The 19,804-nt window shown below is 34.1% G+C and overlaps 1 protein-coding gene across 7 annotated transcripts in view; it reads right to left on the bottom strand.

Annotated features, from left to right (window-relative positions):
- ABCB1 (ATP binding cassette subfamily B member 1) overlaps positions 1-19,804 on the bottom strand; it is a 117,708-nt gene that overhangs the window by 90,672 nt on the left and 7,232 nt on the right. For 4 of the 7 annotated variants that reach the window (XM_026842458.1, XM_026842457.1, XM_026842453.1 and 1 more), the window contains exons 2-10: positions 13,403-13,435; positions 12,860-12,981; positions 12,055-12,106; positions 10,596-10,743; positions 9,174-9,237; positions 4,121-4,312; positions 3,198-3,369; positions 2,090-2,214; positions 1,165-1,336 (exon numbers count right to left, since the gene is read on the bottom strand). In XM_026842458.1, the coding sequence (XP_026698259.1) occupies positions 1,165-1,336; positions 2,090-2,214; positions 3,198-3,369; positions 4,121-4,312; positions 9,174-9,237; positions 10,596-10,743; positions 12,055-12,106; positions 12,860-12,957 (1,023 nt within the window). In that variant the 5' untranslated portion in view covers positions 12,958-12,981; positions 13,403-13,435. Of the gene's footprint in view, positions 1-1,164; positions 1,337-2,089; positions 2,215-3,197; positions 3,370-4,120; positions 4,313-9,173; positions 9,238-10,595; positions 10,744-12,054; positions 12,107-12,859; positions 12,982-13,402; positions 13,436-13,778; positions 13,942-19,804 lie in introns of those variants that run through there. The other 3 variants (XM_026842456.1, XM_026842454.1, XM_026842459.1) reach the window with 3 other exon arrangements.

The following is a 19,804-nucleotide window of genomic DNA, read 5'->3' as shown; positions in this document are numbered from 1 at the left end:
TTCTCCATCACAAAGTAATAAAGGGTCCCTCTGCTGGAATGAAAGAGAGTGAGTGCAAGCAAACATGAAAAAACAGAAAAAGAAAAAAAAATATAATTTTCTTAGAAAAGCACAGTTTATTGCTTTCAGCTAGCATCAAAACAAAAGTAATAAAACCACACTGCTCAAACAGAGATTGTTATAACAGCCATAGTACATCAGAGCAAAGGTCCATCACACCCATCCTATTTTCTCCAACTGGTCATTCACAGATGTGTTATGTAATAAGGCAACACCCTCCCATTCATGTTATAAAAACACCTGTCCAATGAACTACAAAACAGACAACAGAATTTGTCAATACTTTGAACTAAAAAAATTACACACAAGGGGGACAACCTCACTGAAATGTTCTCTGTACACCAGTCTGTCTTTTAAAAAAAAGTTGGCAGGTTCAAAAGATCCAATAAATCATATCAGCCATTTTCCACAAACTTAGTAAGTAAAACAAAACATGCAGTTTAAAAAAGATAAATATATACATATGATCTCTTGGTTGGGTTTCATCATGGTTAGAGTTATTCTTCTTACCATATTTGTTTAATATCTCATACAAAATTAGACTGGTTGCCACATCAAGAGAAGAACTTAAGTTATGACTTATGAGTTATGGTTTTCTTTCTTTGGTTAGATGGTGACATATTTGCGGGGCACAAGTATATTTTTCTCCCTCTTGAGAAGTGATTTGAAGCTTTTATGGTGCAAAATATATGAAAAGTATCAATAAAATTATCTATTTAGACCACAAAACAACTAAAAATAGAACTATTTGCTTCTGCATCCTGAAAATATATTCATCCTTACAAATATGAAAACAAATAGCAACTAGGAAGGGGACTGTACTTCAGTTTTTGACTGAACTATTTCTATAACACTCTGATCTTATGGAAGTCAGAAAAGATGTAGAAGCAATTGAAAAATATGTTTTATTTGACTTGATGTAAATACTGAGATACTATAGAAAAACACATAGACTTCTGTGGTGAGAATCTTGTTAAGAAGAAAGGATTTTTTTTGCTGATTTTGGCATATATTTCTTATTAAACTCAAATTCCCAATATACACTTTAATGTATTTTCTTTTGTATTTCTTACTGTTATTGGGAATATACTCATTAATACTTACTGTAAGAACTTTGCCAATAGTGTAATCATCAGTTAAGACCAAGGTGGTTCCATACCAGAAGGCCAGTGCATATGATGCATATATCAGTAAGAAAGCAGCACCCATAGAAATATTAGCTGTAATAGCCTTTTTTATTCCAATCCGTTTAGCATCTTCCAAATTTTTATGGTATCTAGAAGAAAAATAGAAATAGATGCATACCATGGCACACAGCACCAAAAACTCTGTGGATGAGTTAGAAAAAGAACATTATACTCACAAAGTACAACTATATATATAAACTATATAGCCCTAAGACTGTACAAAGGTGAGCCTGGTAGTCAGGCACGGAGACTTTAAGGTAACTCCTGAAATAGCCAACATCAGTCAACATGGTATATAGAAAAAAAAGGGCATTGAAGTTCAGGGACTGGCATTCAGGTTTCTTAAATAACCTGCAGGTCAGTGAACTTTGATCATGAACCATTCATGACGGGTTTTGAGGCTATAATCATTACCTTAAGATAAAAGGTTAAATATATATCACAAGAACAATGTTTTACAGCACAGTGGAAGTAGAGATATTGTTTATTAGTACCTTCACAACTACTGAGTAATCAGATTACCAAGTATACCATCATCTTTTCTCATGGCAGCCTTTTTTTTTGTCTGAAGTTCTCAGTGTGTGATGTTTAAGGTAGTTTGTACACTTTCTAGAGTAGAGACAATGTATCAATGTATTTTGTCATTTTCTAGAAGAGTAACTAATTTGTCTTTCAACATGTAATTAAAAACAATAACCTGAAACAGACAATTCCCCATTACCTATAAAAGCAGGAAGCATGAGATTTACTTGTTTTGACAGACTTTCAACAGCAAAGATACAAGAAAATTTCAAACCATCTGAAATGAGTACTGCAAAATCAGCTGATAATATTGCTCTTACCTTTTAATTTCTTTTTCCTGTCCTCCAAAAGCTATTACAGTACGAACTGCTGCCAGAACTTCCTCTGCAACAGCACCTGCTTTTGCATATGCAGCTTGTTCTTTGTCAGTAAAAGCAGAGAGAACCTAATGTAGGATCAAATATTTTGACTTAAGAAAAACAGAATGAGCTCCATCACTTCATAATGGCTTTTATCAGAGTTACTTTATTCCAATATGAAGCCTTTTGATTATATTATGTATGAGTGCAAATGATCAATATCAAAATTCTTAATGAGATTATGAATTCAATCAAATAATTCAATATTACCTATTCACCACAACTAAGGGCAATTTTCCACTCTGCTTTCACTCAGTGCAGGAGATTAGATGACATACTGAGATGATCTGGTTCTCCCCAGGCAGATCTCCTTAGCTCATTCTCATGTCTGGCTACCTTAGCGAGAGGGCTCTATAGCTTATATTAATCAACCACAGTCAATGAGGACTCTTAGACAGTAGACATATGTAGCACATACTCCCCTACTCCTCACTTTTCTGCAATATACTCACTCAAGACAGAGAAAACTTATATGATCTTGAAATGTAAGGGAAAAAAATACGATAAAAATCTGAAGGTTTCAAAACTACTAACGTAAGTCACTCCAATCACATGGTAATTTAGTACTCCTCTCACCTGTCTGTCCAAAATTTCTTACCTAAGCTGTTAATAACTCTGAAAAGAAACTGTCTGAGACTAAGGCATGGTCTAATTTACTCACTTATTTTTCAGGAGGTGCAATTATTCCTTTCAACAGAACAAATACTCATGTAGGTGAAGTTTAACAGTTACAAATGCGGATACCTTGCTTCCTTTTCAATATAAAAATATGCTATATTCATAGAAACAGCTTCAGATCAAACAAGTCTGTCCAATCTATGGGAATTATAATATTCAAACTACATGAGGGTATTTATATACAGTTCGTCTAAGAATTTATGTACATAGATGTTCTAAAGCTGTAACTGTTCAAAGCAATACCTTCTAACAGTAAGAATGACAGATGTGTAGATTTATTCCATTATGTCTCATTAATATAAAACCTGACACTGAATGTATGTTAACCTACCTTTGCCCAGAGGGCTGCTGAAAGTCCCAGGACAGGACTGACTGCTAGTATTACAAGGGTTAATTTCCATCCTCTTATGAGACCAACAATAAATCCTGTTACAAATGTTGTTATTGCTTGAACAAGCAATCCAATTTTGTCACCTATTCCGTCACTAATCTTGGAAACATCACTGAAAAACAAATTACATCCAGACAGGAAGGAAAATATAGAAAGCACAAGAAAGCTTTTCAGATTTGTTACATGGGAATCTGTGTAGAGAACAATCTTTATACATTGCTTCCAAACAACAGTTTGCTTCAAGATAAAGCACTGCATAGTGTGGTCAAGGAAGATTTCATATTTCTTGTGAAAATATAGTGCTATAAACCTGGTTTTGTCTGAAAAGTTTGAAATTCTGCCTATAGTGCAAAGTTACCCTCACTTTCTTAATTCCAAATTTTTGATCTCTTTGGAAACTGTGGGATATCTGGAAAGATAAGATAAAGCCGGTTCATGTGGGCAAAGAGAAAGGAATAGCTTGTCATGCAGTTAAAGCTGTTCACACTGAGTGTGAACAATCAGGTGCTGGGGTCAGTCAGCGCTCAGTGGGCACAGAAAGGAACTATGTTTTCTCTTCAAGGGTGTAATCTCATATGTTGGGCTTTAGCCACCCTCAGAGTTCAAGGGAATTTATCAAAATGTTCTTCTGATGCCCCTGTGACAGTCCAGTATCAGAAGTATTAGAAGTCTAGTCTCCAAGATGCTCCATGAGAAAACTTGAAAACTTCATTTGACAATGAAATATTTCAATCTCATTTCACAGTAAAATTTCATTTCACGATGAAACAATTCAACTTAAAAATAAAAATGAAAAAAAAAAATTGTAATACACACATGCCTAACAAGATAAAAGAACATTGGAAAAGGTACAGTATACTTACTCTAGAAGACGAGTGTTAAGTTCTCCCACATCATTTACATCAAACCATCCAATTTCCTGTCTCATAATTGCATGAAAGAACTCTTCTCTAATTTTTTTTATTTGCCGGCCTGCTGCTAGGGTCCAAAATGAAGTCTGGACATAAGCAGCAAGAAGAACACCAGCTGCTATTGCAGAATAGTAGTATGCATATCTGAAATTTAAAAAAAATAATAATAATAAAAGGCAAGATTCTCTGAAATTAATTTTATTTACCTTGCTAGTCTGTATTTAGCTTGATGCTTACTTCTTTTGTTTCAGACAAGAATTAGAGTTTATATGTTTTTACTAGAGTTTACACTTCTCTGTAAAACCATGTTTTTCATTAGTAGTATTTAGTATCAGTTTTCAGATATGCAATAAACAAAATGAAGCTATTATTAGATCGGAAGTACTTGTTATCAATATAGTATATATTTTCTCATAAGATTATTTTAGAACTGTATTTCAGATAAAATACACTTTTCATTTAGATGTCATTTCCAAAAATGTTGTTTTAACACATATACAGGCCTAATCATATATACCTGTATTACACATTTACACCATACAACATGCACATCTACATAAATATATATATGCATGAATTCTGTAAATATTTCCTGATTTAAGAACATAGCATTACTATATATAAATCTATTGCAAGCAAATGCCATTAGATCAAAAATTCTTTTGGTCTCTATTTTATTCATAACTGATATTTTACTTAATTCAGCTCTGTGCTATGAGCAGGGTGTCAAAGCAAAACCAAGGAATGTGTGAACCGCTATATTTCTCAAACTGGAGCTGAATTTGAGCCACAGTTTTAAACTGTTTAAACAGAACTCAATCAGATTTGATTTGATTCTGAATTGACATCAGAATCAGTTACAGGTGAATTTAAACCAGAACTAAACCAAAAAATGCAACTGTACAGATTCCCTGTTTGTCAAACATGACCAAAACCAATGGCTAAATATCCATGGTGTAAGACTACTGCATAAGTAAATAATTATCAAAAAGCTTTAAAACTCTTAGGACTTTCACTCACATGTAGTAAATTATGCATGCTGATTCTTTAGAACTGTATCATGACACCTGGCAGGAGCAAATTGCAGGAATCTGTGTGCAAATGCTCTGCTCAAAAAATAAAAGAATGGCTTTGTAGATGAAACTTCAAATTTTAATTCAGTCTTTTTTGTGGCTCAGATACTGTATAGTTTAGTCAGGGATTTTGTAATTATATGAGCTTTATCTAAACTGCTTAATAAAAACGGGTTAATGCCTAACTGAATGCTGGTTAGTTGAATATTGACCTTGATCATCTTCAGCACTGTTAAAACCCTACACAGAAATTACCAAACTAAAACCAAGAACACTGCTTCAAAATTCAGCAGCAATTACTTTAGAAAGTTACTTTATGATGTTATATCACTTCAAAGAATTGTTTTATGCTTGGACTTTGTTTCATGACAAATTGTATCAAAAGAGATTGATATATTTGCTGGATTCTATGCTGATGAAATATATTCTGTGAATTCACTGCTGAAATTTAACAATAAATGCTCACTGCATTGTAAAATAATGGTTCTTTTTCTTTTGAGAAATAGTCGGGGTTTAGGCAAACTGTTGTTTGAGTAACAAACACAACCAAGTCCACATGTATAGTTCGGTACTTGAACACACCTGTGTGAGAACTTTGTTCTTGTAAACAGTTTTTATTATTATTTGACCTGCTGGCAGGCGTTCTTAGAGAAACGAGGGGTGGGTACAAACAGCTTCTCCTTTAAACCGGTGAACACACTAACTCAAGGATGTATCTAGAAACTTTAGAAAATAGAAACTATTCTTGTGCTGCTAGTAAGTGATATATTCCTCATCAACAGTTTGTTTCTAAAGAGAAACTCAGGGTGCTTTTTATACATATTTGTACTTTCAGAGTTAATGTCTAAAAGACAAGGTAGCATGCATGCTGCTTGTGGTGGGTTGACCCTGACTGGATGCCAGGTGCCCACCAAAGCTGCTCTATCACTCTCACTCCTCAGCTGGATAGGGGAGAGAAAAATATAATTAAAATCTTGCGGGTCAAGATAAGGACAGAGAGAGATCATTCACTGATTATGTCACGGGCAAAACAAACTTGACCCGGGGAAAAATGTTATTACCGATCAAATCAGAGTAGAATAATGAGAACTAAAACCAAATCTTAAAAACACCTTCCCTCACCCCTCCTTTCTTCCCAGGCTTAACTTTACTCCTCATTTTCTCTACCTCCTCCCTGCCAGTGGCACAGGCAGATGGGGAGTGGGGCTTGCACTCAGTTCAACATGTGTTGTTTCTCAGGGGGAGGGCTCCTCACATGCTTCCCCTTCTCCAGTGTGAGGTCCCTCCCATGGGAAACAGTTATCCATGAACTTCTCCAACGTGAGTCCTTCCCACAGGCTGTTCTTTACAAACTGCTCCAGTGTGGGTTCTTTCCTGCCAGCAAATCTGTTCCAGTGTGGGCTCCTCTCTCCATGCATCCACAGGTCCTGCCAGGACCCTGCTCCAGTGGGCCTTTCCATGAGGTCACAGCCTTCTTTGGGCACATCCACCTGCTCGTTTTGGGATCCTCCATGGGCTGCAGGTGGAGATCTGCTCCACCATCCTCCCCATGTGCTGCAGGGCCCAGCCTGCCTCACCATGGGCTGCACCACGGGCTGCAGGGGAATCTCTGCTCTGGCACCTACAGCACCTCCTCCCCCTCCTTCTGCACTGACCTTGGTGTCTGTAGAGTTGGTTCTCTCACATATTCTCACTCGTCTCTATGGCTACAATTTTCATTGCATGGGATTTTTTCCCCCTTCTTAAATATGTTATCGCAGAGGTGCTACTATTGTTACTGACAGGATCAGCCTTGGCCAGTGGACGGTTAATGCTGGACCTTCCTCAAATCGATCATCTCTTAGGGTCATGAGAACAGGCAGTTCTTGACATTTAGATGATGATATTCACATCTATACTTTCTTTGTGTCAGCTTGTCTGTTTTCCTGTACTCTTTATTCTTTAAGCAGTGGTGATTCCTAGACAATAGTCCACTAAGGAGAATTGGAGCTTTTCTATTGGTTTTAGTTGAGACAATGTGATATGAGTTCAGAGATTAAAAGAACCCCAAACCATCAATCAAAAATAGTTCTGAATGGTTGCTGGTCTAAAAGACATAAATGACACATTGATTTACACACTACACTTATGTTTTAAGGGTCAGTAATACTTTCTGTAATTCTAGTACATCCTGCTCTTAAAATACAGGTTAGATATGCTTGACTAGTAAAAAAAAATATTGACTTTAAAGCTGTGCCATTACTTTCATTTCAAAGCACAAATGAAAATACTAACATAAATATCCTTAAAATTAAGATAAATTAATAACAGAAAGAAATACAGTTTTAAAGGCAATTGAACCTTAAGATGAATTACCAGAAAGAGATAATTAAACAGGTAGGAATATAGAGCATAATTAACTGCCATAGAGAAAATAAATCATGTATGTTTTACATTTGCAATAACAGTATAATCAATTAAATTCAAATTATCTAATTTTACATTTTAACAGGAATTGCTGTTTATATGACATTTTATAAAACTATTGGACTTGTAAAACATATGCTGGAGACTAAGATTTTAGGGAATTTCAGAAAGGAATTCTCTCAGTGCATATGCAGTAAGAACAACTATTTTAAAAATTCCATCAGAATAAACATAAGACAGACTTTAAAAATATTGTGCAACTAGGCATCAGGTATTTGCTAAACATAGAACAGTTAGGGTAACTTCATCCATGCACAAATTATTTTTCTCTGTAATTTAGCCATCAAATACGCTTTCAAATCATTGGCACAAGTATATTCTGCTGAAGGTGTGTATGCATTACTTGCATTCATGTCAGAGACTGAGAGAAATGTTGTGGGAGCAAGAAACTCTGTGTGTCCATACTCTCTTATAAAACATAATTGCCAATTCACTGCCAGTTCATTCTCATTACATAAGACCTCTTAACTTCTAAGTAACAGCCATTTCTAACTAGTTCTTGCTCATTTATTTTATGATAAAGAACTTTTTTTTCTGTAGGTTTTTTTTTAAATAGAAACTTAACTACTTAATCTAAATGATCTGTAAATTTACAGTTCACTGTTACCAAAAATTGTAATGTACTTCAATATGAAACAGCAAGAGTTACTAGAGTGAATGGCTTATCTCCTCCTTCTCTTCAGAAAAGACAATTGTCTTGAAGACCACATCAGCATTCCTGAGATGTCAGATGTTTTTCGATACCTAATGTGGAACAGACTTGAAGCTGAAGTGGTACAAGGAATTGCACATGAACTTTAAACATCCTGCATAAACCAAGTCTATAGACAGTGGTTCAGAAAGCCCCTTTAACAGAACACATCTATTGGTAACTGATGTTTCTGCTTATTTAACCTTTTCTTTATGAAGCTTTGAAGCAGAAGGACCTACTGACTATTGTCTTCTGCTGTTGCCAGCTCTAGAATGCTAGATTCAAGGTTGCATATAATCTAACTCTGAATTTTCTGTAGTCCATATAATTTAATTAAACTTGATGCTTTGGCAGCAATGTAGGTACTATCTGAAAATTTTAATTCTGCTTTTTATCAGTGAATCACCATAGCTCAGGGAATTGATGGATGATAATTAATATAAATTTTTAGCACAACAGTTACTGTTTATAAACCCAGAGGAAGAGAAGGAAGAAGGAAGGAAATGCAGATGGCATTGGGACACAGAGCACCCCTGAAAAGCGAGTGGGATGGGTGAGAGTGAGAGATTACAGGTAAATTGTTGGGGATGGCTGTGGCTGTTCAAGAATCCTCCCAGTGCCTCCAATGATCTCATGTTCACATCTTTAGTTACATATATTATTCAATCAACCATTGCTCTTACTTTTTTAAAATATGCAAAACATCTGTGAAAGAAGAATGGCTTAACTAGAAATGTATGCCTACATATAAAAAAGAAGACCAATTTCTAATTACCTTGTCATATCTTCTTCCAGGTTGCCAAGAATATCTAAAGAGGAATTCACTGAAGACATTTTTCCTTAGAAAGGAAGAAAAGAGTAAATAGTCTTAATAGAGCAAGTTTTAACAATTTTGTTTTCCTGCAGCTGTTCAGCAAATTTTGAATTGCTACATCTCCTTTTGAATCAAGTTGATTTTAATGAAAGGAGGAGTATAACAATTTCAGCCTTCTACCTATTCAAAAGCATTGATTATACTAATATAAGGTTAGTCATAACTCCACTGACTATGAACTACATCGGTGCAACTTGAGATTAAAAGGTCTTTCTGAGCATTCATTAAATGTTGTTTCTTTTTATCTTTTTTGAAAACATAGGGCATTTGTATAATGCCCAAACCCACTTAAAATACAAGCCTAGATATTGACATCGACATGAAATCACTAACTGTAAATAGCTTAACCTGTTACAAAACCATTGACTGTAATGTTGGTGTTGGCCCTAAAATTTGACTGCCCCAAGGAGAACTTAGTGACAAATGTTTTGAGACTAATGGAGACAAAGACTATATAGCTGCAGCATTTTGCATTTGCACCATAAAAATCTGATCAATTTATTGTACTTGAGGAGTGAACCATAAATTACTTGTTCTTATAAAGGCACTATGCCCATGTTTCTGTCTTACAGCAGCATAATAAGAGCAAAAATGAATGCAGGACAGATAATAATCACATGCGCTTTTTTTTTCTTTTTTTTTTTTTTCTGTATAGACTTTCTTTAAAACGTTTAATAAAATTTTATTAGAGAATATTTCAGGCAACAAACCTGTTCACAAATTTAACATCTAATGTCTGAATTCAGAGGACAATGTAATTTAGTCTAACTATGAGTTGATATCAAAGTGACAGTATCAGTCCTCCCTCTTGTATCCAGCAGTGCATGCCAGCCCTCCTTTGCATTTGATTTCATACTTCTGAGTCAGCAAATGAGGCTGCTCAACAAATTGATCCAAGAGAAAATTAGTACTTTTATTTTTGGTAGCAAATTTTCTGTTGGATCTACTTACTCATCTGATTCACCTTCTGAACTATAATTGCCAGATTTGATGCAAGGGAATCAAAAGGAACTCAGGCTAAAGAAATGGAAAACAAGCCTCTTTCTATTTAGCAGAGCCACAGTTAAACGTGATTTGCTGAATGTGCTCTGTAGTGGATAATTAGAAAAAAAAAATCTACTAATGCAGAAACTAAGATTAGGAGCAAAAAAAATTCCATAGTGTATCTCTATTAACAATAAACATGAGAGTTACTAGTTTGCATCATACTACAGTAACAAGCTGGGGTTTCTGACATCACTATCTCCCGTCAGGATGCTTCAATCTCCCTGGCTCTTTTCGAAATAAGAGCCATTGTTCTCTTCAGAGCAAATATATTCTTACCTGTAAAATTTGAGTCTCCAGAAGTAACAAAGCTATCAGTCATATCACCAAAAATTACCATCGCAATAGGGAGACTGCTTCCATGGGCTATTGCCAGGAGAGTGCCTAGTATCATTAGTAATTTATCTGACCAATTGGAGTATCGAAACTGTGAGTGAGAAGAGAAATTAATTCTAACTGTGGTATTAGAATGTTAACATAATGTTATGTCTACAAAGTCAAGAAAGTGAAGAAAAAGCTATCAATTATACGCCTAATGTCACAAAATTACAACTTTATCTCATTAGAAATTAAGATTACAAAACAATTTAAATGGACAGGAATAAACCCTTGTAATATATGTACTTTTATACTATAAACTCTCAAAACCAGAGAAGTGGTTTTTAATGCATCAATATCTGCACCTGGGTGAGAAAGGCCCTATGAAACAAGGCATAAGAAATTTGCCCTTTTAAGTTTGACATTTAAAGTTCAAATTATAAGAAATGTTAATGGCATTGTGATAATTAAGGCAATAATTACTTTTACTGTAAATGCATTATTATTCAGTCAGAAAAACTATTCCTAATGCACTGTAGACATTATCAAAACATTGAAATCCTAAATACCTCTTGCCATTGAACTTAATAAAGTTTGAGCTTATATGTTTACTGTGAAATACTAAGTTTATTGTAAATTATAGTGGTACGATGTAGTTGTACAAGTGTTAGCTGGTATAGCAAAGCAAAGAAATTTGGCATTGGCCAGCATCATAGGCTATAGTTTTACTTCTGTTATTTACCATGTCATGCCTGTGCATTATGCACACTAAACCTACAAAATATACAACATTTCAGTGTTACTAAAAGATGACCTAGGATTTATTTCGTTTAAATATTAACAGATTGCCTTTTTAAAAATATACAGAAAAATTAAAATTTTCTCGAATTTAAAGTACTTTTCAGTATACAGTTTTAAATTTTAATTTTCATTGGTGCCATAGAGTTGCCTTTTACTGCTGAATCAAGGGACTGAATAATGATTAATGGGGCTAATTAGTGTGATTAGTACCCAACTCAGGTAATTTAGAGGACAAGACCACACATAATCTTAGCTATTTGGACACCCATATATCTAAGTCAGAAGAAATGCCTGAACATGGAAAACCCTACTTTTCACAAACAAAAATCTGTACGGCTGTGTTTAGCATGATTCCTAGGGGAAGACTCCTAGGAATCTACACTAGTAATAAGACACCTACTTTAATAAAACTGCATCCACAAAAAGAACTGCTCAATTGCTATACTATATCCAATATTCTGTAGCATCAAAGTATTTGGTAGAGACAAGACCATAAATGCAGTACTCTAACATAATTTTAACCATTTTTTTGTTTACACTTTGAAATATGTGTGTGTGTGTGTGTGTGTGTGTGTGTGTGTGTGTGTATACACACATATAAAGAGAGAAGAAATCTTACCAGTGTTAATGGGCTGACCACTTTAGCCTTTTCTGCTTTCTTCTTCTCCTTGCTTAAAAAGTATGATAGTGCATTTAAAAAGTTACATTTCACAGAAATACTAATGCAATATATTAATGAAGTTCAATTAAAGTACAATTATGAAATAATTTTACAGGAAACAATTGTATATAAAATGAATATGATTTATTGGGTATTCTTGAGATGTTTCTGTTTAATCTCCAGGTATTTAAATAGCATCAGTTCCTCACTGCTGTAAATTTAAGTCAAGCTCTTCCCAGCTTACCCCTCTGAAGGGTGAAACACCACCAACAATAGCTGGTGGTGCTACTAGCTGATCAGGGAAGTTGTGAACTCAAGCAGTATATAGCTTTTGAAACAGGAAAGATGAAGATAACTTATAGAATCAAATTTTTGCACAGAGAGGATGGGGAAAAAATAAAATGTTTAAGGTATGTAAAATATTGATTCCTGACATACTAAAAATGTTAACATACTACTTAGCTAATGACATAACTGTATCCAAGATGTCCATTCCAACATAATTCTGTCATATTTTAGAATTGTTTTTCAATAAACTATAGTTAATATTGCGGACACTTAGTCCTTAAAAGAAAAAGATAAAAGGTCTTTCTGCAGTAAACGAATGTGTCAATCAATGCTACTCTCAAATTGATACAATGCTTTCTGTTCTTAGGCTTTCCTGATAAAATGGTGTTAAATTAAACAAAACAAAACAAAACAAAACAAAACTGAAATAAGATAATGTAATCTTATAATATTTTCAATGTTTAAGAATACTTACTCCTTGCCTTCAGATTCATGACCCTGGTTGGATGCAGTAATCTCATGATTAGTTTCATCTGCAGTACGCTTCTGATTCTTTTCATCTTCAGAATGCATTTTAAATTTATTTAGGATAACTCCCTGTAAAATAATATTTTACTGAGAAATATACAACTGTTAAGCCAATTACAGTAACCTCAATACCATTTGTTTGAAAGAAAAATATAGCTATTTTTTAAAATCAATAAAGTTACTGATTCATACATTGCAAGTGAATACTTGTCATGGGCAAGTATAAATATGTTCAAACATGTCTGATTACAAACATTGATATTTTGTATTTGTATCTCTTTTATAACAGTGGGTCCTTAATTTAATTTCATTTGAATAATATAAGCATTATATTTACTGCGATTCAGCACAGATACACAAATAAATGAGAAAGTAGATGTTTATTTAAGAATACACAGTTATTTCGCATTTTCCTGATTTTAGTTATCAGTTAATTTTATAAATTTCTCTGTTAATTAAAAAAAAAATATATATATATATATTGACATACCGTGAAGGTTGTTCTTGGTTTGCGTCTAGTCCTCTGAAAAATTATTCAAAAATCAGCAGGATTAATATGGTTAAAGACATGCAGCAGGATTGGACTTTGCTCTTCATATGTAAAACAGAGATAATCAATAGCTTTCTCTTGGTTTTTTTCCCAGTCCTGTTGCCTTGCCTACTTTGGAGAGGAACGCGTATGCACTTTGGACTCTGCCTCCCTTTTCCTAAAGGGAATCTTTAGCAAGCGAAGTCCTTATGCACTCTTATTTCATTGTCACTCAGGAAAACCAGCCTGAATAGTCTATTCTTCCAGCAGCAGAAGTTCCTCTTATCTACCGCTGGCTTAATTATGCCCCTTAAAACTCCCAGGAATTCCTCTTTACTTTATTAGAGATGGTGCTGAATGCTCCACGTAACTGTTACACTTAAGGATGAATCCAATCTTGAATACACAGTGAGAATGAAACCAAATAACACGAGTTTTTTACTCTTTTGCTTCTTTTCCCTTCTTCTAAGTCTAATTCACAAATACATGATCCATCTAGCCTGAAAGAAAACAGGATTTTACTATAGTGCATATTGTTTCTCATTTGAGTAACTGCAGAACAGCAAGATGAGTTTCAGACTCAGTTTAGAATTGGTTTGGAAATAGGTATGGTCAGTAGAAATCTGCTCAATTAGTATCTTTCTGATTTTTGAATCTATGCTCAGATTCTAAACTGTTTGAAATGGACTATTTATTTTATTGTGGAAAGTATTGGTTTTATCATTATCTGTAGGCATTATTTCAATGAAAATAATAACAAATATTTAAAACATTTAAAATATTTGCACTTCTTATTTCGATGTATATAGTAAATTAGATATGTTTAACACTTTTACAGTAGAAAAAATTTATGAGAAGTTAAATAAAAATCCTCGTCTTAGAAGACAAGTATATTTATACGAATTTCTCTGTAGGTCTCTCATCACTTCACTGAAACAAAATTTACTTAATCTGATAATTAATCTGAGAGATAATTTTTATTCCTTTTATTCATGCACAACTGTAATCTCAAAATTTTGATAAACGTATTTTCAAAATGTTTTGGAATACAAAGAGTTTTATCAGACTGAGGATTACTTTAGAAAGGGTAGTTTACCATTGTCAGTCAAGCAAAATATCAAGGATTATTAAATATAAGTGTTACCTATTAAGGAAAAGTCATCTTGAGATATTTGTATAGGCTTCTATACACAGCAGTTAATGGGAAAACTGGGTTTTATTGTAACTTGTGTGCCTAAGTGATTTGCTGAACTTGATCTTAATGAACTGCTCCAACTATTTCAGTGGGAGCTGAATAAAGCTGAATGAGAGATTCTAAAGTCAATTAATTTAGACAAATGAAACAGTATAAGCAGGTCTTTCACAACTGTTTCACCTTAAAGGGAAAATGGGTGAAACTACAAGATTTGTCACAATGTTCTGTTACCTCATTGCAATGTCTCTGTTATTGCAGTATGATCATGATAAGGAAGTGAAACAAAAATAAATCAGAACAGCAACTTTTACTGGAGTTTCTATTGCCTGTATACAGTAATGAAAAGAAAATAAAAGACTTTTACAGCCAGTTTTATCACACTGGTAGCTGAACCAACTAAACTGATATTTAAAAAGTGGGAAAATTGGGAAAGTACAGTATTTTACAGCTACTTAGTAAGCTACAGAATTCTGTTAGTATTCTATGGCTTCTCTACTTTGAGTTTTCAGTGACATAGCTTCACAGGTGCACAGGATTTGAAGCCAGAAAAAGATCACTAAATCATTCTTCTGATCGCTTGTATCTCACAGTTTGCTGTAAAACATTCAGATATTCCCATGTTAAAACTGTTATTTTGAATTAGATTATATATAATTTCAGTCTGAAGAGATTAAATTTGTGTCATAGAGATTAAATTTGTGTCATAGAGCAACAACAGAAGAACCTGAGGCATCACCACTGCACATTACCTGCACTTGAGTATATAAAACCCATGTAGGTGAACACAGTAGCTGATTCGCAGCCCAAAAGGGAAGGAAAGACCCAGAAACAATGTAGGTGCTAATCTAATCTGAGGAGAAATATCTTCTCATGCAAAGTCTGGCAACCAGTTTTGTCCTAAATATATATGCAGGATTCAAAAACCCGGTGTTTGAAAACTACTGTCTTCCCTCAGATCAGTTACTTTGTTAAATCAATAGCTTACCCCCAGCTTTAATGAATTTTTTATGTCATCAAGGGAGATTTATTTTTAATTCTGTAGGCTGAAGCCCTGAAGCATGAAGTTTCTATATGTCTACATTGTCTGTTCAAATGGACATTGACTTAATGCAATGTAAAGATGTTCTGTACATCTTGAAAGTGGAGTGTCCTGTTCACTCAGAACTCCAAGAAGAAAGAAAACTTTTCTTTTTCTCCTTCTACTTACTAATCACAAAATTTCAGGCAGAAGATGGATTTAAACAGAGATGACCAATCTATGTCCTTTGATAAGGCTCATAAACTACTTAAAATTCATTCCCAAACCAGTTATCCTATGATATGGGAACATTTGTTATCCTATGATATGGGAACTGTTGGACAATTCAAATCGCTTATTGTACAAGCAAGTAAAAAGAGGCCAATACGGTTCATGCACCTGGATTTCCCAAAACTCTGCCACACGTCCACCTCAGCCCTATCCCACAGTGGATCAATGGGACTCTGTGAAGATAATGACAAACTGCAACACAAAGAGCTACCTCTACTGAGTTATGTGGTAAATGCCCTAAGAGATTTTAGTCAGTTGAAAATTCTGGAAAGTGACTCATAGGATCAGAAAAGTTGGTCTTGTCTAAATTAAAGCCTATACATGAGGAAAACATCTAGTTTCACTCAAAAAATTGCAACTGCTCACAAGTTCATTGCACCTATTGGATAGCTGTTTCTATGTTCCATTTCCCTTCACAGAAATTGTTTAGCTCAAGACAGAACAATACCTCTTGGATATAATTATTTCTGTGAGCACCTTCATTGTTAGATATCTTTTCTATGTGAAAATACTTATAAATATTCATAAGGTTTACTCAATTTTCTCTTTATTAAGGTAGTAGCCAATTTCCTTTTGCCTGACATAGTTTTATGGCTCCTGGATTATATTCACATATTGTTTTTAGAATTTTGAGCATAAGAACTTCTTGCATTTTTGAGACATAACCGTTAGGTCCCTTGAAATATTCTGGAGAGATTTTAATGCTGTAGACTCAGGCACAATTAATTCCCTTCTCCAACTTGATATAAATGCATGGTTTTAATCATCTCTATTGGACACTCTACTACAATGAGATATTGTACTGTAACAGTAAAATATGACAAACCTTAAATACTTCTCTAAGTCATTGCTCTTATGGAGTATTCACCAGTATTGTCAGGATAGCTCTGTTTTTCACAAAAGTGTTTGAGTTGTATTTTGTATGATTATAATATAACTTTTAGATGCCAGTTAAGTTAGGTAACAGATCAGTCTGTTTCGTAAGTCACTATTAATTATTCCAGACTGTTTCTGTGCATTTATTTATCTAAATTTACTTATCCAACTCTCTCCTATATGTCAAGATTTCTTAATATTTTATGAACAAACTGATCATAAGTCAGCTTCTGGAATGGCAGAATAAGGCATTTGAAAAATAGGGTGATCGTGTCTTGTCATGAAGTTTCAACTAGTTATGCTTCCAGAAAAGAATTTGTGTTGACAGAATCTCATCCTACAAATCACACATTGGTTCCATGCATATTTTTTTAATCTGATGTAGGCCAGAAAAGGGGATGACCAATTGACACATGATATCAGAACAAACAATTGACACAGAAACTTCAATCTTACTCTGACATCAGTCAAAACATTGTGAAATGATGGCACGATAACTTCAAAGTTTTTTTAACAACATCAAGAAAAACTAACCTTTTTTATGCTTAACAATAGAACCAGCAAACATGACAAGAAATTGAAGCAAATACTTCAAAGCCTTTTTACATTATAACCAGAGAAAAGGACAGAAACTCTTTTTCTTTTATCTCCTTTAAAGATGGAGAGTTGGACTTCCCAATAAGCTCCCAGTAGGTGAAATGGTGGAGAGCATCTCAAGAATCCTGTAATGATTCCTCAGTGACATTAAGCCCTGGCACAGGTTAGAACAACTGTGAACAAGCTCTTATTTATGATACTTGGGGAACCCCTCTTCCATTTTAGCAGCCTCTTTCCTGTTAACCAATGCTGGAAAATAATATTGCTTTGTACAGGAATTTTGCTAACTTGGCCACTGTTCTATCAATGAGAATTGTCCTGTATGAAGAGAATTATCATAAAGTCAGAAAATGACAGTTTTGATTTCCTTGAACTATGCTGTATGCTCAGCCATAAGATACCACCTGTAGAAATTGCTAGATATCTTATTTGCCCTGGACTAAGCATGAGGCCAAATTAAGTTCTTGTAAGCATCAAGCTTCTATTTGTGTATAAAGTCTACCTGAAACTAATGTTTTAATGATACTACGAAGCTCCACTTTTATTGTCTGTTGATTTGATTTGGAGTTATTTGTTTATTCTAGTGAGGGGGATTGCTACAAACTAATGTTATGTCACTAGCTTCGTATTAGTAATGTGCCCATTTTCAGCTTTACAGACTCAGTATTCTTTCTGAAAGCTTCACATTTTTTTGGCTTGTACTTAACCAACAACAGAAAATCCAGACAAACCTACAACTCACTTGGAGAGATATTTCTTATATATGGAAAACAACTTTTTTGATGTTTATTTATCACTGAAGTTATTAAATATAACTTGATGATGCATTAATGGGTGAGGAGATAATATTTTTCATAATCATTGCTTATAATATAGCTGCATTTAAAATGAGATTCTTACCACGGTTAAAATAGAAAAATGTATTTAATTGAAGTGGTATTTACATTTGTCTTAGATTTAGTAAGATTTCTTAAACTATTTAAAGCAGGATTAAAAAGTTCCATCCTTCTAGAGCATGAGCAGATGTTTTCATCCTCAGCATACCTAGAAAGGCAGATGTCTTTTGAATCTCAAAACCCAAGATATATTCATTCAAAGATATGAACATTAAAACAAGATATATTCATTCAAAGAAATGTACAGAGCATTAGGGATTTAAAAGTGTTCAGGACTTTCAGTTTACTGTATTTAATATGCTATATGAAAAATTATGGAAAAACAATAATAAAAGTGACTTTTTGTACAGGTGGAAAACATTTTTCCCTACTGAAGTTGAATAAAGTATATAGTATTACAGATGCATCCAATTATTTTTTTTTCTTGATAATTCTTCTAGCCAATTATATGCCAGGTAACACTGTAACAGTAGAAGTAATCAAGGAACTTTTACCTTCCCTCACTGTATCAATTTGTTTAGATACCTTTTGCCATGCACAAAGAGCCTTTGTAAGTTGAATATACACAAAACTATTCAGCAGTTACTGATTAGTCACTATACACAAAAGATAATTTGAATTAAAGAAATACTAAACTGAGTGTTAGAAAAAGTCTTGCTGGCCAGGAAGTTCTCAGTGAGATGGGATATGGCTGGTTTCTACTGCCCCTGAAATGGATCCTCAGTATGACTGAATTGCCATCTTCTAAATCCCTGCTTTTCCCTTAGGATTTTATTCCTTTATATGATGACATTTTTCCTTTTGAATCCTTGAATTGTGGCCTAGCTCAATCTCAAGAGTCTTATCTCTGTCTGCAATTACATCTCTCTATAGAAGTCCACTCTATCAACTTTTTTGCAGTTCTTGTTCAGAATATAGCAATTTCCTCACAAGTCTGAGAGAGGGTTATGCAGCTGTGTCTTGGATCACAGACAGCTGAACTCCTGAGGAAAAGGGAAAGGAGTTTACAAACTCAAGTCATTAAATATTAAATATATAACATTATTAATATTACATCCTATACAAAAATCGAAGCTATTCATCTTGACATTGCATTCTACAATAGTATTTAAAATTGTATTTTATAAATACTAGCACTCTATTACATAAAATTCATGAAATGTCTAGATTACAAAGAAAATTATGCTGTTCAGCTTCTGCCTATTAAAACTGAATTCCAAAGTTTTATTTCTCTATTCTACAGTTGCAGTTCATCATATGCCTTACAAATCACAAAAATGAGGAGTAGAAGAGACCTCAGAATGTTATCCTGTCCATTCTCCTTCCTCCAGATCAGATCAACTATACCATCTTATGTTCTTGACAGATGTTTGAGTTCTGTCACTCTATTGGTAGTTTCCAAAAACAAAGATGGAGACTTTTAAACTCTGAACTCTTAGGAAGTTTTTCTGATGTCTAACTGGAATTGCCTTTGAGACAGGTTAGACCTG

This window comes from Athene cunicularia, assembly GCF_003259725.1.
Source record: "Athene cunicularia isolate RWA chromosome 2 unlocalized genomic scaffold, athCun1 chr2_part1, whole genome shotgun sequence".
Lineage (NCBI taxonomy): Eukaryota > Metazoa > Chordata > Aves > Strigiformes > Strigidae > Athene > Athene cunicularia.
The sequence above is the reverse complement of the archived record's forward strand: the minus strand, read 5'-3'. Positions and strand labels throughout refer to the sequence as shown.